Source organism: Melopsittacus undulatus, chromosome Z (genome assembly GCF_012275295.1).
Source record: "Melopsittacus undulatus isolate bMelUnd1 chromosome Z, bMelUnd1.mat.Z, whole genome shotgun sequence".
Lineage (NCBI taxonomy): Eukaryota > Metazoa > Chordata > Aves > Psittaciformes > Psittaculidae > Melopsittacus > Melopsittacus undulatus.
Window position 1 is genome coordinate 63506076 of NC_047557.1, and position 24020 is coordinate 63530095.

The window sequence follows — 24020 nt, forward strand, 5'->3', positions numbered from 1 at the left end:
TCTGTGTCTCCAGTTTAAGCAAGTTCCAAAGCAGAAGGTCAGGGTTGTAAAATACTTACAGAAACTTTAATCAACACTTCCCTCCAAACAATTTGCAAAATTGAACAGAGTTTTAAGATGTTTTTAGAATCCTGTGTAGTTCTTCCTTTGTTGTTTGTTTGTTTGTTTGGTTGATTTTTTTTTTTAATTCAAATACTGACAAGATTGTTGAAGTCATTAATTTACAAGGCTGACTTATACTAAATGGGGTTTATTGTGTTTGTTAGGTACACTACTCTGATGCATTATTATTCAAGTGCCGAAAAGATAATGCAAATTATCACAGAGATACAAATGATCGTCTTTATCTTAAGCTTTCTGATCTTTTCCAGTTTATCTCTAGATGAAATCTGAGTTTGTGTAAGAAACTTCAAAATAGTGTTAATGACACAAATAAGGTATCTTCAAACATTAAGTGCCTGGGCAGTAGCGAAAACCAAAAATTCAGATTGTTCTTCCTTTACCAGGCTTCTTCTGGAAACCAGCACAGCCTAGGTGTGCTGTTCCTACATAAAATAATGCATATTTTAAAGCAAGGGACAAAACCCAGGATTTCCCCCACCTCTAAAACTGTAAATGGTATGCAGGAATTTCTTTTCATTCAGTAATGTTTTTTTAAGTTCTTTTCAGAGCAGAGTAACTCTTTGTAAGAGCTAAAGCAAGAATATTTGATGCTAATAAACCCCAGCCTTTTCAATTAAAAAAAAAAAATAATAGGGGATTTTATGGCAATTTACTAAATATGGTACTTGACTCCTGTACCAAAAGTAATTTAGGTATAGTTATTGGCTGGATAGAATTATTCAGCAATATGATTTTAGAGTGACTGAGTTGAAACCTCAGGAACAGATGTATATGTGCATTGGGTAAGACATAAGGTCCTTTTATACCAGTAACCGGTGTCTGGTATTGAATTACCACAGAACCAAATGACAGTAGCATAAAAACAAAGCACATCCTCAGAAACTAAAATACAGAGTCTTCCTCTGTTCTGACTTTTTTAGAGAGAAATTGTAGCTCTCTGCTAAATGATAGGATTGGACATACTGAAGAAGAGTCACAAAACAATTTTACAGAGGTTTCGACCAAACTGTTTCACTTTTATAGGAGGTTTGTAGACTGTGCGGTAGGCCTTCAGATAATATTAATCAAGCATGTTAGTTAACTAAATTTAATTATAGGGGCTTTTCTGAAGGCAGAACTGGCCTGGTTTTCTCTCTACATGTTACCTATTTAGTGTTTAATGGTTTAGCTTGTCAAACAGCCAGCCTGGATTTGAATGGAAAAATTCAGTCTTGTTTAGATTAACTTCCTAAGCTTTTGCAACATTATAACCTGATAAAAAACCCCAACCAAACAAACAAAAAACCACAACAAAACTATAAAAAAGAGTAAGGCAGAACTGCCTTTTTCTGAGTGTTACTAATCTTTCCTGATGCTTTCTAAAAAGATCAGAAACTATTCCCCCATTTAAAAAGAAAACAGATATTCAAGATCATGGAAAATTTTAAAATTTATCACTGTGTTAGCTTTGTACCTTACTGCTGGGATAGCAATCCAGGCTGCATAGACTCTACAGTTCCTTTTTCTGAACCAGTAGCTGAAAACTGACAGGTTTTAACTACAGAGGAAGAAAATGGCACACACTTGATTCTGAAGATTTCTGTTAGTAACAGTTCTTACCTAGGAGAAGGGGAGTTGTGAGTTTTCCCACCACAGCTGCAGAGAACTGCACATTCTCTGGAACAAATTTGAAGTTGGTGCAAGCAGAACAGGCACTGTTTGAATGACTGGTGGACGAGACATTTGGATATCCCCTGAAAATGATGTTTCTTTGAAAATATGTAGAATGCTTACTCAAAGCAACATTAGGTAAATGTACGTATTGGTGTGTGTCACTGTGCAACTGATATTTTAAAGACAGGTTATAGGTTCTGAGAGACTGCTAGAAATCATGTAACTGATCCCAGGTAAATTGATTTTGGGAATTTTCAAGGAGATTTTTTCATAGAAAATACTGCTTAAAAAAACAAACCCCAAAAAACCCAAACCAAAACAAAAAACCCCCACCAAAAACCAACAAAAAAAAACCACAAAAAAAACCCCACAAACAAAACCAAAACCAAACACATATTGGAAAAGCATTAATATCCAGATTAATAACGAATGACACTAATAATATAATAATCAGTGAACAATGAACAGAAAGATCACATATTTTCAATTATAATTATCTGAATTTAGGAGTGGAGTATGAAAGTTTTCTTCTTGGAAGTTTGGAAGATTCTGACTATCAGATTCTGACTGATTGGCTGCTTGGGTTTGTAATGTTATTGGCCAAGTTCAATGAGACATGGACAGAATCAGCGTGTTCTCACACCATTGCTTCGAGAACAGTCAGTATCTCAAGGGACTACTTGGCACTCACACAATCCAGTCCTATGTTCATCAGTGAGTAATGGATCCTTCCTTTTTATGCTTCTGGCTTCTTTTTTTGTAGTTTGCATCACAGCTTTTAACATTATTTGAATCTGTACAGTAGGGGAAGAAGTGGCAGAGATTCACTGTCTGCCAATAGATAATTCATCAATCTAAAATGAAAGCCTCGAATGTATGTTCACCTTTGCTTTACAGTGTATGACAGAAAAAATAGTTTTTAAATTGCAATAGCTAAAGTGGGCTTTGAGATAGAGGTTCTATAAATCCACTGTAGGCCTGCAAGTTAAAGAATTGCATCTTTTACCTTTGTGTTCTTGATACTGTACTCTTGATACTGCCCTTTTCTATGTTTGGGTTACTCATTTAATCAGCATTTTCCCTCTCTCAGACTATTCTGATTGAGATGCCTTAGGAAAGAATCCAGTCAGTGTTTTTCTTGTGTGCTCCAGATGTTTGCAATAACATACTACTGAAGTGAGTGCCAGCAGTAAAGGGATATTCCTCCACAGGAAATACTTTGCATCTGACACCAACAAATAGCTCCTTAGGGAAAAAAAAGGGCACCAATTTGTTAGCTAACAGCTGACCAGTAAACAAAAGAGTAATCTTGGTAAAATTAGATTAAGTATGTAACTTCTAGTAACCGAGTTTGGAAAACAAGCACAAGGAATTACTAATATAAACTATTGCTTTAGGTTTACTGCAGAAATACTCAGCCACCAATCTCCTTTCAGCCTCACAATCATGTTTTTCAATTTTGAAGAGGAAATAAATAAACTTCTCTTTTCAAGCATTTACACAGAGTGTATTGGGTAGATGAAATAAAGGAATAAATTTATCTCATATTATTCCTGTACTTCAAAAACATTTTGATGGATCTTTTCAAGAGAGATGCGATAAGGATGGTATAATAATGTTTTCCTTTCCTGACTCATTTGCTATTTTTTTTTATCATATATATTATTCTATTGATTTATACTTACAGCCATTTTGTTAATTCTTTCCATCAAAAAGTGGACATTGAATTTTTGTTTTGAGAGCAAATATATTTCTGAATCTTTCAATGATGTATATGCATATTTTATTATTTTCCATAAACTAAAATAACAGATTATTTTCTTTTCATACATGATTTTTTTTTTTTTATTTTACTTGCCTATCCAGTGCATCATTACTAAGTTAAAGCAGTGCACACACAGCTATTTACACAATGTTAGATGCCACTGTATAATATGAATGGACAAACCTCATATAACTTGGACAAAGTTCATATTATCACATTACCTCTAGATATTTGTATTTTGACTGAATTTGGTTTTATCATCCTGTCTTACTAAATTCATAGGCTCTTGAATTTTACACTGAAAACTGACACTGTTGAATATAAAGAAGTCACAGGTATAACTGATACTCATATATTTTAGTCAGATGCTCCATTTCTTTCTCTAGGTAATGAGGGGCTTATTTGCAGAAAACCTTCACCAATACGTAAATCCTTATGAGAAATATGTGTGGACTGTGTACTTGAATCAAAGCAATTACGAATTCATACTATACATGTATAGTATTTTGCTATATGATTTTAAATCAGTATCAAGAAGAAAAAGGTAGGAGAAGACAAGAACTCAATGCATAAGGTCACCTTGCCTTAACGCTGACTTTCATTACGTTTGCTAGTCACCATTTGGAAACAACCAACTAAATTCACAAGTATGTAGCTTATTTTGTGAGCTCCTGAGTTTCCTTTCTTTTCACTTTTTAAATAAGTGAAATAACATAATGTCATTTAATATGTATACTACACTTCATAAAGCACTTTTAATTTTTCCCTTTAACTGAAGAGTCTTTCAGCATCTGTCCAAAGGAACTACAACTCTATAGTTTGGAGTGTAAGCAGCCGATGTGACTTCCTCAGCACAAGTGTTAAATAATTGTTTAGGAATTCAGAAAAGAACACAATATTCAGTTAAACATGGGAATATTTTGTAAAGAGATTAGTTCACTATTCTTTTAGGCTAGAAAAGTTAAAATATAAAAACCTGTGTTTAATAAGTACCTGGAACAGAAGTTATTGGCATTGTACTATAGCTTAACCCATTGTTTTAATTTAATTTATGATTAATTTTGAAGATTGAAATAGGTATTTAATTTAGTAAGTATCCAATGTGCAAACCTGCAGCAATTCAATTAAGCTTTCTTCCATAATTTCATTTGGGATGAAAAACACAGACTCACTGGTTTAGTGCTTCCCTGTCTTGTATGTGGAACATTTCCTTTAAGGACAAATTCAAAAGAGGAAGGAAAATTAGGTTATATTTAACCATTCCCAGAATTAGTTAGTTCAGCTAGGAATCTGTTTGCTTCTAAAAATCTTGATTTTGTTGGGAAAATTTGAAAATCTTTAAAAACAATCTGAACATTCAGATTAAAAAATGTTTTATTTGGTCCAAAGGACTTTGCTCGACTTTTCTCTTTGATAAATAGCCCAAATGCCAAACAAAATGCTTTCAACAGGCAACAGGAAATTAATTTTTAATTAATCTATTTAGAATACTAGTGAGTTGCGGAAAGTGGGATGTATTTTTACAACATAATTTCTAAAAGTGCTCATTTGGTTTCTATTCTTATACAAGAATATATATGAAAGGTTTATGATAACAGCATCAGCCCTTCCCCAGTAGTTAAGCATTTGGGGCTCTTTAAAAAATATTATTTATTTTTAATAAGGGAGAAGTGACTAAATGTAAAAGTAATTACATTCCTGTATTCCTGACACGACTGGTTTGGGTGATTCTCATGAAAAAGTATTTCTGTGATTTATGTACATTTTATGATCACTCAATGACTTCCTGAACAGTTTCCAACTTTGTGACTCCACACATATAATAAATAGTATAAATTAAACAGCATGATAAAAACACTGCGATCTGTGTGTGTTTGTGTGTGTTCATTTCATTCTGTTTGTAACACTGGACTGAATACAGGATATTTTTTCCAAAAGGAAAAGTGCCATCTACTGAATCACCAAAACAAAATTTTGCAGCATCTTGAGAGATTTTCCTGAGACACATCCATTCCAACTACTGATCAGGCCAAGTCTTAGTCAACTTGGGATCTTTAATGAGATCACAGCTGGCAACGGTACGGTTGAGCACCACATTACTTCACTTATTATTTATTTAATGTGTGTTGTGTTTTTGTTTAGGTGCTTTTTTCTGGATCAGATCACTGGCAGACCAGTGAACTGCACTTCGAAGACATTTAAGCTTTTACTTCCAAAATAACTTTATCCCCCAATATTTCTGAGGAGATTTCTTGTGCATTCTCTGCATCTTCTTAGTCTACAGAAGTCAGACTTCCAGTAATGAGTTACCCTTCTTTTCCTTGATTAGCCACTTTGAGTTTAGTGAAGGTACAGATGGAAAGGCTTCAAAAGGAATAAGCTGACAAAACACTAATAAATGACATTTACTTGTAGATACAGAAGCAAAAGAAATAGAACAACTAGTAGATAACTTTGCTACATGCTATGGGACACTACCTACTAGTTAACTGAGAGACTGTATAGCAAGGTATAGCTCATTTTTAAAGGCATAAAATTGCATTCAAGTTCAAGAGGATGATGAACTTTACTCAGGACTCAGAAGAGCTGTCAGTGTTTTTTCAGGGATAAGCAGTAGATACTTGGTTGAATACAAAATATCAGCCACTACATAATCCTACACAGACCTTAGAAGAATGTCACTATATAAGTGGACGGATTGGTGAAGTGGACACTAATTTACATCTTCAAAAGTTTGGGAAGTCTCCAAACGCTGTTGCAGGATTAAGGAAATAGGATAACAACAGGATCATAGGCAATCTTCCTATGATTTCAAACTGATGAGGTAAAACAGGAATCAGTTTTCCCTTCTTAAAGTATGTGAGAGGTGCCATGGCTTCATACAGTAAGAAAGTAAGAAATTGTGTTGGAAAATTTGTCCAATAACGAATGCTCAGGCTGGACAGTATTCATAGGGGGTCTGTAGCAAATCTGGTAGTAATTTTGTGACCATGTTGATGATTTCTACAGAAATGTAGTAGAAACCATCCCTTACCTATTTAAGCTATGTTATGTATAGGTATGTACAGTATACTTTTACACAGTATTCTTAAATGGTGTCAGAAAATAGACCTTTTTTCTCTAGCTATAAACTGGATATGTGCTGGCTGCTGCATAGACAATTTCACTGATAGTTCTTCATAAATTATTTCCTTTTTTTTTCCCCTGTTCATACAATGCCTATGAGGAACACGCTAATTAAAACTTACTCAACAACTTGTGGGTTGCTTTCTTCCTAATTTAAACTGCAGTTTGGAAATTCAGACTGTATTACTTAGCTAGCTCTAAAAATCATATGATGTTGTTGCTCATACAGAAATAGTTAAGCAAAAATAACCAGCAGGAATGCTTTTAAAAGTCAGTGTTGGAAGAACTGTTGCTTTAGTGAAATGAAAAAAGTCTACCATGAGACTTGAGGGAAGTCAAGAGGAAAGACATGGGCTCTTCTTGCACATGCCCTCCTTAAAACTGTTTAAAAAAATGTCAAATTGTGAGACACCTGGGGCGGAAAAAATACAGTATATGCCTGCTAACAAATTACTTGGCTATGTAAATGGTAGTATGTTGGTAACATATTACCATTTTGTAGTGGTAAAACGTGCAAAGACAATTACACTTAACCCAAGACAGTAAGAGGTGCTGTCAGCCCTTGTCTATTCATATCCCAGTTCCACACCTTTCCCAGAGACACACTCTCTGTCACCAAGTGAGATATTTACCATGTGCAGACACATCACTCTGGGAAATGTTCTGCTTTTCTCCTCCTGTTTTAGCTAGGTTAAAGCATCTCAGGCTGCCAAAACTCTCGGAAGCATTTAAAGCATCAAAAGCCAATTGCAACCATGCCGGGTGATCCTCGAAGCAGGGCTTGGCTGCATGCCCTCTTGCACTTCATAGCTACTGGGAGGCAGCTTTAAGAATTCCTGAACTTGTCACCTTTTTGCAGTAAGATGAAAAAACACCAAGGTGAATGATATCCAGCAATCTCTTCCTTTTGGCCCACAGACTGCTCTCTGAATAGCACTAGGGAAAGTACGTGTTCAAAATGCAGCACAGGCCTCTGCCTCAGGGAGCCAAGTAGCAAAATAGCTTGTAAAAGCTGTTCTGGCTCACGTGCATTTTTATTTCTATCTGATCAAATATACAACTTGAATAGGGTCTACGTACTGATCACTGTTTGCAGGGCAATCTGTAGGCGTGGGCAAAGATGTGCAAGTGCCTTTTACCAATTCGGTGGTATTTACAAAACACCTTCCGATAGACCCCTGTGAGCAGGAAAGCCCAAAGAGAGCAGGGCACTCCTCAGAGCAGCCAGAAGGGTTACTTCACAAGTGCATTGCTGTTTTTTTTTTTTGGCTCTTTTTAGTTTTGCTTTTGTGTGTGTGCCTGTCTTTGGGGGGAGTGGGGGCGTGGGGGGTTAGGGGGGTGGGGTGTGTGCCTTTTTTTTTTTGTATCAGAAACAGGCACTGTTGTCTCCTTTGGCAGGAATTTTGCAATGTGCCAGCCACTGAAACCGATCCCTTTTGGGGGACTGTTCTGACGGGCACTTACATTTCTCCGTCAGAGCTGGTGCAATAGGCCGCCGTGGCCGGGGATCCCCGGGAGTGCTCCAGGTACAATTCGGCGCCGTGCCCCCGCCCTACGGGCTGTCTTGAAGGGATGAGAGGCGCATAGCACCTTTTCAAGGAGGATCCCCCGTGCCTCCCGCTGCCCGGAAATCGCGGCAGGACGATGCTGCGGGCGGTGAGCTGGCCGTCGCTCCTCCCTCAGCCCCTCTCCCCAGCCAGAACAGGAGCCGGGGCCCGGGCCCGAGCGGGCGGTGGCGCGGGCGGGGCGAGGCGCAGGCGCGGCGCACGGAGGGCTGCAGCCGGGCCCCCGCGCCGCTCCCGGGAGCCGATGGCAGCTGCACAGCGCGGCCGCCCGGCGGAGCGCGGCGCGGCTCAGCGCGCCCGGCGCGGGATGCGCGGGCGGGCAGGCGGCGGCGGCGGCAGCAGCAGCAGCAGCAGCGGCTGCAGTAGCTCCAGGAGCCGGAGGGACGAGGCCGGGCGGCCGGCGGCCGCCGCGCTCGCCTGACCTTCGTGCCCCCCTGGCCGCGCCGGGCTGCCCCGAAGGATGTCCGCCCAGTCCAAGGGGACCGCATCCTCCTCCTCGTCGCCGTCCGAGGGGCCGCCGGCAGCCTCCAAAACCAAGGTGAAGGAGCAGATCAAGATCATCGTGGAGGATTTGGAATTAGTCCTGGGGGACCTGAAAGACGTGGCCAAGGAACTTAAAGAGGTGAGAAGCGGAGGGCTGCTCGGGCTGACCCCGGTCTGCCCCATGCAGGGGGGAGCACCCATCGGCTGGGGCTCCTGTGCCGCGGGGCTCCGCTGCCGCCCCAGGGCTCCTTTCAGCTCTTCCTCACCCGGGATGGAGCAACTAGTGTCCAGGCTGGGTACGAAGCCGTGCCCCGGGGCGAGAGGCTGCGCCGGCGGTCCGTAACGGGACGGGGTGGTGGGGCTGGAGCCCCGTATCCCGGGTGCGGTGCGCTGCGCCTCCGGGGCCGGTCGTGCTCCCGCCTCGACTACGAGGCAGCTCTTTCAGGGGACTTTCCACCTCGGCGCACCCCTCGGAGTTTGGGTTATTTTTTTTTTTTACGTTATCATTTATTTTATTTATTTTCCTGGGAGGCAGCGGGTACTTCTCCTGCGGGGTCCCCGCTGGGCGAAGAGGGTGTCTGGGGGAGATGCGGGACCCGCAGCCCTGCCCGATTCCGGGCTGCGCAGGCTCAGCATCCCGGCTGTGGGAAAGGCGTAAGGAGCGGCTCCATCCCGCTCTGGTGGGTTTAACTTTTCGGGTGCATGGTGCAGCCCCTTATTCTCCCCCTGTCACCATCCCTGCTCGGATCTGAAGGCCTCTGAGAGATGGAGGGACCGGATCTCCCTCACCCACCTTCCTGGGCGAAGGGTCCCTGCGCTGCTCGGCAGTACCGGCGCGGCGATCTCCCTCTGCCTCTTGCAGGCTGCTTCACCGTGAGCTGAGCACCCCGTTCATTTTCCCTATCTGACAAGGCTGCCTTTACAATCTTCCTTTTGCCGGTGGCGAGTGTCATCTCTCCTGGGTTAATCTGCAGACCGAGTGCGATTACGGCGAGCATGTTCGTAAACAGGGAAACCCTGTAGCTGAAGGAACGGATTTAGCTGACCTTTTAGAGATTTCCACGTTATGTTGCTTTTGCTACACAACTGTTCGACAGATGGTTGGGTTATGCACCGAAATTCAAGTCCAGAATCCCTGTACATTGCTTTATAATCCCGTATTTGACATTTGTAACAGGCTGTGGGTTTTTTGCTATCAAATATTAGTTTTTTATTTTAACAACATTGTCAACAAGTTTCATTCAACAGACTTTTGCCATCTGGGGCAGTCTGAAATTCACCCAGTGCTTCGTATAATGTTGAAAGATGTATAAACACACAGCTCACTAATCACAGCTGTTGGACTTCTTTCTCACCCACAATTCCACATTTCTCCTTTTTTTTTTAACAACAACAAGCCCCCCCCCCCAAAAAAAAAACCCAACAAAAAAAACCCAAACTAAACAAACCCGAGAAATCTCTATAGTTTTTCTTTCCCTTAACATGCTGCTGTCTGTGCTCTGTAATTTTTGAGGTATTTTGAGGTAGGAATAAACGTTATTTGCAAGGCAGTTTTTTCAACGTTTTAAAGACTGGTAGAGCAAACTTGCTCCTGAGGCTGCAGAAGCACATTTTCAGCACCTGGAGAGAATGTACTGTGATCTGTCCCATGAAAGTAAATCATTCCTTGCAAAGAATCAGTCCTAACTTTCCGCTAGTGAGCAAACAAGACCACTAGGTAGAGGTCATATGCCATCATTTACTGTGTCATGTTTTATCTATGCCAACTTCTGTGTTCTGGTTGACTACATCTGTAAGAGAGAACTGGATTTACCTCTGCTTGATAGGGAAGTTGCTTGTGTGAAACTGTTCTTCCCAAGTAAAGTTAAACGTAAAAGGGAAGTTGTAGAGAAATTATGCTGTAGCTCTATTAAATATTGTGTACCTGCTGAAGGGTGGAAGGATTACCAAAAGCACCTCTTCTAGAGAAAATATTTTTATAAAAAGAATAGTTAAATCTTGTTCATAACAGCACGTGAGCTTGAGTAATACTTTTCTCTGAATTTGTCTCACAAAGATGATAGCTGCAATACTGAGACAAACAAGGATTGTATATGCAATCATCTGCTTGCTTGCAATATCATCATTATGGGTTAAGTACACTTTGTAAGACATTTATGGTGAAATGTCCATAGAAGTTTGCCATCTGTGTACCTCCAGTTTTCTACCTTTTGTAGTATAGACTAAATCTGTACAAAATATCTTAACATTGACATGTGCAATATACACCTTTTATGTGAAAGTGTGTTAAGTGAAGACACTAGAATCCAATAATCAGTGTCTTATATAGGTTGTTTGTAGGTGTTAGAAAGCATTGCCAGATGTTTCATTAAAGTGTGTAAGAATTTGGTCTACAGTCAGTTCTGGTGTATTATAAACAGAAGTACACCTGTGGTTCATTGTGGTTCCTTATTGTAAGACCAGGGAAAGCAACAAACAAGAGGATGTAAGTTTGCATTTTATTTTCAGTACAAATTGTGTTCTGGAAATGTTGTGACTACCCTTTTGTTTCAGTGCATGTTTGGTGGAGTTCAGCTGTTGTGCTACAAACTCTTCTGTTCATTCCTTTTTCTTTTTTTTTTTTTTTTCTTTAATGATGAGTAGAGTATTCTGGAAACAACCTTTCATTCTTTTTATTACTGTTAAAAAAGACTTCAATTTTGCTACAGTGGTAGGACATGAAGGGTCTGCTTTTGTGCAGTTACAGTAATAGCTGTGATATTGAAAATATGGCATTTGTAGAATGCCTTTCTTTTTCTCGTGTTTATGCCTATGCATTTGTGACCCTTAAATGTAAAATATTTAATTATTTATTAGATTATACTTGATAAATTGTGATGGACTGGATGTCTTCTCACAGTGTCTTTCAGTCTTCTTTTGTAAGGTTTTATATTCAGAGTACTTTCAAATTGAAAGACATCTTCATTGCTTCAAAGTGGACTGTTCTGAGTGGCTGTACAAGGCTTGCATATCTTTTTGTATTTGGCTTGTTCCAATGTACTTACATTAATGTAGCCTTCCAGTATCTGAAGGATGGCCATAGGCATGCTGGGGGGGGGACTATTCATTAGGGACTGTAGTGATAGGACAAGGGGTAACGGGTTAAAACTTAAACAGCAGAGGTTTAGATTGGATATAAAGAAGAAATTCTTTACTGTGAGGGTGGTGAGGCACTGGAATGGGTTTCCTAGGGAGGTTGTGAATGCTCCATCCCTGACGGTGTTCAAGGCCAGGTTGGACAGAGCCTTGGGTGGCATGGTTTGGTGAGAGGTGTCCCTGCCCATGGCAGGGGAGTTGGAACTAGATGATCTTAAGGTCCTTTCCAACCCTAACTATGCTATGATTCTATGATTCTATTTGCATCTACTCTTTGTTCCAAAGGTTTTCCTAATTGATGCTTTAATAGTTTTTGTATTTAAAAGGGTGAAAGAAGAAGTGGAAACAGAAGAGTGCAATGAGGATGGGGTGTTAAACTCAGATGCAGAAACCATGAAGCTTATAAATTTTCTGTAAAAATGCATGATTAAGTCATGTGGATTAAAATACATACATGTTAGGAGTTACTGTGTCTCAGAAGAGTAACATCTGTTTTTTTGTTTGCCTTTTTTTTTCATCCCTTATTTATTGGTCTGGACTCCTTAGGGTAATAAACCACAAAAGACTAAGGATAGAGATGGGGGTGGGGGTTTGGGGAGGTGTTACGGGGGAACATGTTAGGATGGAGTCGTGCCAACTTCAATATCTGATCTCCTGTGTGGCTGGTCTTCTCCAGGGTGCAGTTAACTTAGGAGAGACTTGGCCCCTTTTGTCTTCTGCTAAAAAGAAACACTGGGTGGGTGTGTACCAACAGCAGGATGTGTTTTTGTGCTGGAAAAATGTATTTTAAATGGATTTTAAATTGATTGAGTGGATGTTATTTGATGAATACTCCAGAGAAAAATCAAAGGGGTGCCAGGAGATTGTGTAACACTGACTATTCCTTTAGTTCACACTATTTCAAAATTAAGTTGGTGAAGCTTTAAACTTTGATTTTTTTTTTTTTCTAGAGAGTTGGATAAAAGACCTTTTTTTCTGGCATTTTGTCTATAAAGATGGTTATTATTAAGTCTTGCTTTGCAGATGATACTTATCAGTCTGGTACTTAAATAATGTGGTGATGAACACTACTGGAAACCAGAAGATGTATGCTAATTAAACTGTTTTGTGTGATGCAAAATATGTCATGTAGCCCTAATTCTCTGATGACTTCAGAAGGGATTATAGTGGGTGTACATGGGCATCTATGGACAGCAGAGCACAGAGATCCTCTTAAAACTGGTACTATAATTTTTAAGACTTACCTGCTTTCACATTTTGTGATAATGTTGCACATTTCTGCAGCCTTGCACTTGTTTACCTTAAGGAAATTTTTAACTAAATCATTTGATAAATACTTTTATATTTATACTTTTATATTTATACTTTAATAAAAATTCGTCATGCAGAACAAATTCCTGGAAGATATGTGTAAAACGTTTGCACAGCTTTTATTTGGCTAAATACACTTGACCATTTATCAAAAGGAAACAGCTGTGTAGCTATTGCCAGTGTTTAGAATGACCCAAAATGGAAGTGCAGAAGAAACAGAAGCCCTTGTAGGCACTGCACATGCATCAGGAAATTTCCTTTCATTCTTAGTCTACCTCCTCTGCTTTAAATACTCCAAAAATGTCTTGCAGACAGAATGACTGAATAATCCTTTCGCATATAACTGATGCAGTTATTTTCCATGAAGATGTGACCTGTAAAATTTGAGCATGACTTAACAAATAATGTTTTCTGAGTGATGATGGAGCTAGCAGATGCCAACCTCTTCCCCCTGAACACCACAACAAAGTTTGTTATGGGATAGATGGCCTGATTCCATAACCAGTCCAGTCATTATTTTAAGTGGAGGGTGATCATGTATTCCATTGTCTTAATCTCTAGATCAGGCTTGCAGGAGCATATTACATTTTCAACACCAATTTTTTCTATTTTTTTTGCTTTTATATTCAGCTAATGATCTGGATGGCAGAAAGACACTTCAGGTTCTTGCCTGTTAATCCAGAAAATAGGAAGCTGTAGTTTGCAGCCGCCAAGATGATAAAAGCAGCATCAATCTGATGTGCAGGCAGCAGTACAAGCATAAATACAAAAAAATGTTTTGGGTTCATAGTGGTGCATGAAGACCAGGGGAGAAGGTATAGAATCATAGAATCATAGAATAGTTAGGATTGGAAATGACCTCAAGATCATCTAGTTCCAAACCCCTGCCATGGGCAGGGACACCTCACACTAAACCATTACAGTATAGGTATAGAATGTTGTATATAGAAACCTAAGGGCAGATAAATCAATAGCAAAACATTTTAATCCATTCCTCCTTCTCCTGCTGATCCCTGCCTCTTTTTGGGGGCTCTCCCCAGATGTCAAGGGTCTTCTCCTTTTGCTAGGTGGTGGCAGTTGAAGAAAGACATTTTTCAGCATACTTGCTCCTACTGTTAGAAATCCAGTAAATGCAGATACCCTTTCTACATATGGATTCTGGATACTGTGTTCTTCAGAGAGTCTTGCTTCAGTGGATACACTCCCTGTATATGCAGATCTGGTCAGTGAGATGTGACAGGGACTGAAGCTTTCAGTGAGATGTGACAGGGACTGAAGCTTTCTTGTGATTTTTATTGCAGTAGATGGGGCTCTAGTCCAGGTCAGGCACCAGGACCAAGGTGTTGTATGACTGACTGCATTGCCCATTCCAAAGCCTGCTAATCTCTCCAGCAGCAGACTTTTTTTTGATTTCTTATTGCAGTCCTTAGTGACAAATGCAATCATGAACTGTACCTGGGTGTTTATTGTAAGTGTGGAGAATGATTCATTATGTAAGAGAAGCAGTGCACAGCAACTTCATTGCGATCTGCACAGGGGTCCAAACAAAGCCATAAATAGTCATTGCAGGTAACTGAATAATAATTTTCCTTTTATTTCTTGTGGTCTGTGAAGCATTTATGCAGTCATACACAACAAAAAAGTGCAAATGTCTTAATATAAAATGTAATGTCAATAAAGCTAATAGAGCAAAAAGGTAACTGTGAACCTTAAAAACCCCTATGTGTTAAGGCTGTCAGGAACAGTTAAATGTTGGTATATGATGAGGCAAGATTGCTCCACATCTGAGTTGTAACCAAAACTATCAAGAGTTTGTAACTGTATTGTATAACACAATAAAAACAATAAGTGGTGTACGTAGAGAGCATTGCTTGTTAATATCCAGAGGTTTGACAGAGGGATGCACACTGTCAATTTATGCTATTTTGTTTTTATAAACACTCATGTCAGCTACTTAATTCCTTTTATGCAATGCTAAGCTTCTGATAGTAATGTGTATTGTGCAACCATGAGCTAAATAGAGCATATATAAATTCAGTTTTCAAATAAAAACAGAACCACAGTGAAAATATGCATCTTCATGCTACAGTTTGAACTTTACACAATCTGTGCACTACTGACCGTGATATAGAAAATGAAAGTAGTGAGGCATGAACTTCAGTCTGTTGCAGTCAGATTTTTCCATTGACTTCAGCAGGAGCAAAAGTAAGTGTAAGGGTGACAGAAGTTAGTTTTGGGCTGCTTCATTTCTATTGAAGCTTCAGAATTCAGAAGAATCAGTTGCTGCCATGTGTGTATATGAATGTGTCATACAAAAACAATGAGTTGGTTGAGCACCATCATTGAAGTTTTGCGGGTTTTTGCCAGTTTCCTCTGGAAATGAAAAAATGGTTCTGTTTCCATTACTGACATTGGACGAAGTTCTGAAATAACCTTCCTGCCTCCAGTCAAAAACTTCCAGTCAGATTACTTCTCACAGTCAATCTGTAAACAGCTCTGTGTACTTCCCCCTCCTCTTGGAGAAAGTGAAACGGAGGTGCAAATGTCCATGTTTGAAGAGTACCTTCCCATAGTGCCTATTTCACAATACCTTTGGAAAAAGCATCACTGTCCTGTTCTAGTTTTCATTTCTTTTAGAGTTGCAAAATACTGATGGCTTATAGTCTTCTCTGCATATTATATCTATTCCATGAAAGGCAGATGAACTGAACTGTTAGTGACCTCAGATGTAGCTCGTTTATACCCTACTCATGTGTTCCCATTTTTTGCTTTAGTAGAGGTTATTGCTGTGAGGCAGGTAGAGTGAAGAGGCTTATTTTACATAGAGACTGCTGTCCTTGGCCACATAAACTGTGACTGACACTTAACCATGCTGGTTAACACTATACTACCCATCATGGATAAGGCTGTGTTTTAATCTGCTAGTATTTGGGCTTTTTGTTTAGGTTTGGTGTTTTGTTTTTTTGTGGTTTTTTTTAATTTTTTTTGTTTGTTTGTAGTTTTGTTGTTTTTTTTTTAATAGATGCAGTGAATAGCAACTAATGGACGTTTTTTTCTCGAGATAAAACTCTTCAAGTAGCATTTCACTCAAATTTACATGTAGGGTGCATATTACCTGTTTTACTGAATCTTTAATATGTTAGCCATGAATGTGCGATAAAAGCTGCAGCATATACATGCCCCCTTCTCTCACAGTTCATGTTCAGCTCTGTGCATCATGAACTCTGGTCATTCTTACTGCAGCGACCTGCAGTGCTGCAAAATGCCCTTCCTTATTGTATTCCGGGAAGAAGTGAAACAGAGCCTGCTTTCACCGTAGAAGGGCTGAGAAAGTCTTCTAGCAGCTCTTTCACTACAGCTTCCCTGTGCCAAGATGTGTGTGTTGAGTGACTGGGGTGGCAGGGCTTGGTGGTTGGGCCACTACAATTCTGGTTTGGCTTAATATTGTACTACAGCTGATGGGAGTAATGAGGAGCAACTGACTCCAAACAAGTAGTGCTGTCAGTTGTTGCTTGTGCAAAAATTGTAGTATGTTCATATATCTTTAAAGGCTAATGTACTCATCCGTTGTCTCATGCAGCATGTGCTACATTGCATTATAAAGTCTGAGAACACTGATGTTGAATCATTTCCAGATTTCATTGTAGACTATTCCTCAGTAATCTGAAAAATACCGTGATTTTAAAACACCTTTTGTTGTTTGGTTGGTTGGGGTTTTTTGTTTGTTTGGTTTTGTTCGGGTTTTTTGTTTTTTCTTTTTTTTTTAATAAATTTGTAGTAATTATTTTAGTCTTTTACCCATGGGGGTATTATGTTCTTCATAGAATCACAGAACGGTTTGGGTTGGAAGGGACTTTAAAAATCATCTAGCTCCAAATCCCCTGCGATGAGCGAGGACACCTTTCACTAGACCTGGTTGCTTCTCTTTATTATAGTGTGTTTACAGTTCTTTCAGTAAGCAACTTCAAGGAGGAAGCAGAGTAAGACATTCCTTACCTGCATTACAATAATTTGTGTTGTAAGAAAAGAAGATAATGTAATACTTCTAAAAATATTGTGAGAAGTTTATTATTTGCTTAAAGTGAGACTGTCTGCATGGGGCTCCAGGATTTAAGATTAAAAAAAACCCAAAACCCAACCTTAGATTTGGGCTTCTCATTCAACAACAGAAAGTGAGATAAGTCTTAAGGTCCTTCCCAACCCTAACTATTCTGTGATTCTGTAACTGCTTAAAGTATTCAAAATATTGGTATCTAGTAGGATTTTATACTTCACTGGAAATGGCACTCTTCTAAAGCAGGCACTTTATGTGGTCTGAAAGATGCAGATTTTAAAAACAATCAGAAAACATTAACATTGAAGAGTTTGGGCTTGCTTCTTCATTATAATTTATTGGTTTATACCCAAGTAACAGTTCCTTTCTGTATAAAATTAATGTGAAAATGTGAAAAAAATAAAAGTCATTATGTTTTTTCTTTACTGCAGCATAACAAACCCCATGTAAAATTTTTTCTTTGCATGCTTTGTAATTGAAACTTTTTTTTTTTTAATGATATGCCTTCTGCTTTTTCTTTCCTTTTTGTTAAAAGGAGAAGAACACTTTTTCAGTGTTAGTTCTCTGAATTCTTGTACGGGCATAATGCTAATACGAGTGTAATTGTCCAGCTAAGTAAACTACTGAAAATTCAGTAGTTATTGGACAAATCATTAGAACAAATATATTTATTTTTGAATACAGAATCAGACAGACTGAGACGGTAAAATACACTTGGAAATGTCGAACCCATTCAGGAGTCAGATAAAATAGGTTGTATAGGATATTGGTTTTTAGTATTTTCACAGATGGTGACTCCACAACCTAGTCAGTCTACCTGTTCCAGTGCTGAGTCACCATTATGATATATTTTATCTTGTGTTTAAGAAGAATTTCCTGTAATTCATTTTGTGCCTATTGTCTGTTGTCTTCTCATTTAACACCACTGAGAATACTCTGCTTTATCTTCTTACCCGTTGCAATTAAGTATTTGGTCACATTATGGTAAGCTTCCTGTGAGCCTTCTATTTTCCAGCCTAAACAATACAGTTCTCTCAATTGCTCCCCGTATAACAGATGCTCCAAACTCTTAGTCATCTTCCCAAACTTTTGCTGGACTAGTTCCTGTGTGTTCATATCTGTCTTGTACTGCAGAGGCGAGAACTGTGCACCATAATCCAGATGTGGTGTCAAAAAATCAGGTTTCACTAAACATGCTATGTTACAAACATTAGTTTCCCTCAATAAATATTTTATAATAATCATATAAAATTTTGAATTAGCTGAAATGCTATCTACTTTTTCATTAAAGTTGCAGTAATAAATGGTGTGGACTTCCCATGGCCTTTGATCTGAATCTAGATTTTACTTACTTTCAGATAGAAGAATGCATAACAGATTTGCAGTAAACTTGTATATATAAATATAAGAGATGCGTACACCAAGCATGTGGAGCTGGTGTTTGTAAATAAGTGTAGCCACTGAAGCATGTATGTGATGTTAGCAGTGGTATTGGAAGGGAGGGCTACAGCTCCTTGTGCTTTCACAGGAACTCCTCTTTAACATTTCTCCATGAAAACTATGATATACCTCTAAATGAAATTGACCAGGTAAATGAAAATTTGAGTAATATAGTTACTCAAATTAACTTTGTGAACCACTCAGATTAATTTGCCCCTCTGCTGATGTCAATTTTTGCTTTGATTTCTCTTCTTCTGTTGTATGATACTAATTCCTCCAGTGCTATGAGGCTTTTTGTTTCCTTTTCTTAATCCTGTTCCTCTTTTCCCTCATAACAGTTTCTGGTGCTTCTGCATCTTTACCTCACTGTTAGTGCCTGTCAAAACAACATCTTGGTTGTTAAACAGGAGAGTGCTTGTCTCTCCATTCTTGAATGTTGAATCAGAAGAATCAGTGTCATAATTTTAAGACTGGTTTTAAGAATTTTAGGTGGCATTCATCTTAGCAATACAATTGTTCTCTCATGCATCTTTTGCATGCTAATAGGATGTGTAGGATCTGGAAGCATTGTTAGTATTTTTTTTCTAGCTCAATTTCCAATCTAGTAATGCAACTGAAATCTGTGTTTTTTTGGATTCCAAAGCTATCTGGGTTATTATTTAAAAAAAGCTGTTTTTTTGAAATCCATGATAGGTTATGTTACCATTGTTTTCCATCTTTCTGGTTCAGCATCCAGAATATTTAAGTTTCACTCCATCTTTACTCTTAAATAAATGATTTTCAGTACCCTACTAGAGTGTATTCTATTCCCCAGGTGTTTTTACTGATGATTTCAGAGTCCATTTGAATGAGATGAGTTTATGACAGCAGGTGATCACTGCTAGGGCTGCTAAGATTTATCTGTGATAATCAGAGTGGTAGAGACTAGGTTTTTTTGATGTTAATTCCATGTAGTTAATTTTATGGCGTGTTTTAAGTTTCTAAAGCTGTGGTATTTGAATAAAGAAGTATCTGTGGTCACAGTGTCCAGTAGTTTGCATCATTTATTTAGACTGGGAAACTATACAAGCAGATGTAGCTCTCCTGAACTTATAACTTTTGTTTCTTGAAAACCAAGATGGTACAGTAAACCTGTAAGACTTACAGAAAACTGGTGTTTGATGAAACTGGACAGTTTATGTTGAAGCAAGAGAATGAGGAAGTTTTGACTATTAGTTTTTATTGTTTCCTGTTGACAGTTGATTTGCATGTGCTTGCTTTTCAGGTGGTGGTTATTTGATCCTGTCTATTAGAAAAAAAAAAAAAGTAATAGAATTTGAATTATTTGATTGTAAGCATTTTAAGTCATATGCAAACACTTTAGTTAAATGTTATCATTAGCTGTCTTATATCTTTGGAAGTGGAGCCTTTGCTGATGTGATACTATGTAACCATCAAGATATTTGGCTAAGCTGAGACTTTAAATTAACTAGAAAATATAGTGTACTACTATATTTATATTGAAGATAAAGATACACAAGACAATATTGCTGCAGAAAAAAAACCCAACCTCTAAGCCGATATGATTACACATAGTAACCTTTAAAGTAGGGAGGGAGGGATGGATGGCCAAATGGATGGATGGATGAATGGATGAATGGATGGGTGGATAGATAAGTTACACAACAAAAAGTCATACTACTTCAGGTGCTGAGGATGCTGAACTAGGTAAAAAGTCTGCTGCAGAGGAGTGAGAACGTTTCATTTACTACAGAGTTTACATATTCTGTTTCTTGAAATTAAACTGAGAAGAGCAAGAAATGAAAAATCGTACATTAAAAATGTTCAGATTTGTCTTTGAGGGAGGTTTGAAGGATATAGTGAAACTGAGGTCACTATAATATAATTAGAGTAGTGGCTTGGATAACTTTCCCTCCCTCTTCCCCCCCCATTTCTCAGGTGGTGTACACTAAATAAACTAAATTGGGTTTTGACAGAGCTGTGCTGTTTTGTATTAACTGGCTTGTTGTCCACTTGATATTTGATATGTATGCATGAAGTTGGTATCTGATTCATGTGATCATGTTCTTCCTCTCAGGAGAAATTAGGACCCCATTACTTGTATGGACAGTAATGTGTATGAATTGCAATGATGAGATTCCAGCTCTTTTATCCAAGGCTTAGGTTCATTGCATACCAAAGAATTAGAGTCTAAGACTGATTAATGTTAGACATATGTAGGAATTTTACATTTAAAGTTAGATGACTGATGGAAATGTCTTTTAAAATCTCTAAAAATGTTTTCTAAAATTTAAAAGCCCTTAAAAGGACTTACAAAATATTCTGTTCACCACTGAATCTTTTCTGGGTTTTTATTGCAAGATTTTAAGTATTACATCCTAGTAGAAAACTTGACTGTATCATAATGAATAGCTGTATACTATTTCTAAGAGATGAACACTTAGCTAGCCATCATGAATCTCTGCTTCAAGGTTCTTACGAATTTAGAATCATAGAATAGTTAGGGTTGGAAAGGACCTTAAGATCATGTAGTTCCAACCCCCCTGCCATGGGCAGGGACACCTCACACAAAACCGTATCACCCAAGGCTTCATCCAACCTGGTCTTGAACACTGCCAGGGATGGAGCATTCACAACTTCCCTGGGAAACCGATTCCAGTACCTCACCACCCTAACAGTAAAGAATTTCTTCCTTATATCCAGTCTAAACCTCTGCTGTTTAAGTTTCAACCCATTACCCCTTGTCCTATCACTACAGTCCCTAATGAATAATCCCTCACCAGCAATCCTGTAGGCCCCCTTCAGATACTGGAAGGCTGCTATGAGGTCTCCACGCAGCCTTCTCTTCTCCAGGCTGAGCAGCCCCAACTTTCTCAGCCTGTCTTCATATGGGAGGTGCTCCAGTCCCCTGATCATCCTCGTGGGCCTCCTATAGACTTGTTCCAACAGTTTCCATGTCCTTTTATTGTTGAGGGCACCAGAACTGCACAAAATACTCCAAGTAAGGTCTCACGAGAGCAGAGTAGAGGGGCAGGATCACCTCCTTCGACCTGCTGGTCACACTTCTTTTGATGCAGCCCAGGATACGGTTGGCTTTCTGGGCTGTAAGCACACACTGAAGCTGGCTCATGTTCATTTTCTCATTAACCAACACCCCCAAGTCCTTCTCCACAGGGCTGCACTGAATTTCCTTTTTGCCCAGCCTGTAGCTGTGCCTGGGATTGCTCGCACCCAGGTGTAGAACCTTACACTTGTCATGGTTAAATTTCATTAGGTTGGCATCAGCGCACCTCACAAGCATGTCAAGGTCCCTCTGAATGGCATTCCTTCCCTCTAGCGCATCAACCGAACCACACAGCTTGGTGTCATCGGCAAACTTGCTGAGGGTGCACTGAATCCCACTGTCCATGTCAGCGACAAAGATATTAAACAAGATCGGTCCCAACACCAATCCCTGAGAGACACCACTCGTTACTGGTCTCCAGTCGGACATTGAACCGTTGACCACAACTCTTTGAGTGCGACCATCCAGCCAGTTCTTTATCCACCGAGTGGTCCACCTATCAAATTGATGACATTCCAGTTTAGAGACAAGGATGTCATATGGGACAGTGTCGGAACGCTTTGCACAAGTCCAGGTAGATGATGTCATCTGCTCCACCCCTGTCCATCACTTTTGTAGCCCCGTCATAGAAGGCCACCAAATAGGTCAGGCAGGATTTTCCCCTAGTAAAGCCATGCTGGCTGTCACCAAGCACCTTTCTCTTTTTCATGTGCCCTAGCATGCCTTCCAAGAGAATCTGCTCCCAGATTTTGCCAGGCACAGAGGTGAGACTGCCTGGTCTGTAATTCCCCGGGTCATCCATTTTCCCCTTCTTGAAAATGGGGGTTATATTTCCCTTTTTCCAGTCATCATGAACTTCACCTGACTGCCATGATTTTTCAAATATGATGGCCAGTGGCTTTGCAACTTCATTTGCCAGCTCCTTCAGGACCTGCGGATGGATTTCATCAGGTCCCATGGACTTGTGTACGTTCAGGTTCTTAAGATGGTCTTGAACCAGATCCTCTCGTACAGTGGGCCCCAGGTCTAGATTTTCACAGTCCCTGCGTCCGCCTTCCAAGACTCGGGTGCTGCAGTCAGAGCCTTTGCCAGTGAAGACCGAGGCAAAGAAGCCATTCAGAACCTCAGAAGTTACCAAAACGTAAGCTTATTAAGTGTATACAACCTTAGCAATAGGGGCTTCTCATATAATACTTCTAGCAGAATATTAATATACTTAGCTATATAACGTATACTCAGTTATTTTCCCCATAATTTGTTAGTTGCTGCAAACTTATATTGTGTTGTAGAATATAGATTACTTCTGAGAGAATATAAATTACTTGAGAGATTGAATGCCTAAGACATATTTGTCAACCAAGGGTATAAAATAAAATTCTAAAAGAGAAAGTTAATAAATAACCCTCTGAATTCTTTCTTTGGGAAAATGCAAACAAGCTTGACTTGATAATTTGTATTATGGAATCAGATGCATTTAATAATAACATAGTATGAAAATAAAGGATCTACGCTATTATAGATATTGTGGATCATTTGCTAAACAGAAGCATGCTTCACATTTAGTTTTCACCTCTTCTGACAGTGACATGTCATGGTTTAACAGTAATGTCCTGGTGACGGCTTTTCAAACGTTTTCTGTTTCTTTTATAGCTACCTTTCAGAAGAGTGGTAAGGCTTAGAGGATATTTGGAACATTATTGAGATTTAATTTTCTGAAAATCAAGTCCTGATTTTAATAACTGCCTGTTTTGCACAGGCAGAGTAGTTCTCCAATGTTCATATATTATTTCTGAGGCTAATTTATTAATCAAGAATGACACATCATTGTTATCACTATGAATTGAAGATATGATATGTCTTGCTTCTGTGCATAGTTTCTTGTATATAATGAAGCAAAGTTGTCTGTTACTTAAATGCTAATATACTGCAATTAAATCTTGATCAAATGGAGCTTGTGATATTTAAATGTTTGTTTTGAACAGATTAAATTGCTTCTTTGGTTTTTGTACAGTAACTGTAGTGTTGCAACACTTCACTGCAATCTTCCATTGGAGAACTTTGTGTTAGACTTTGGGAGTTGTATGGCTAGAGAACAGGATGTCAGCATCTTTGTTTCTTCTAACATAGAGCAAGTATGTGGCTTTAAGGTTTTCTTCCAATAAAGGAGATGTTTCCAGAGTCTTCACATGCTTCCTAGTGCTGACTGCCCTGTAATACAGACATAGGAAGCATAGTACAATATTTTTGTGAATGGAAACATTCGCAAATGTAGGCAAAAAAAAAAAAAAAACCAAACAAAAC

At 39.0% G+C, this 24020-nt stretch overlaps 1 protein-coding gene across 1 annotated transcript in view; it reads left to right on the forward strand.

Moving 5' to 3' along the window:
* Positions 1–8636: 8636 nt before the first annotated feature.
* The window catches only part of PRR16 (proline rich 16), a 145206-nt gene continuing 129822 nt past the window's right edge, over positions 8637–24020 (forward strand). Inside the window, exon 1 of the mRNA XM_034072937.1 lies at positions 8637–8854. Coding sequence (XP_033928828.1) covers positions 8693–8854 — 162 coding nt within the window. The 5' untranslated portion in view covers positions 8637–8692. The remainder of the gene's footprint in view (positions 8855–24020) is intronic.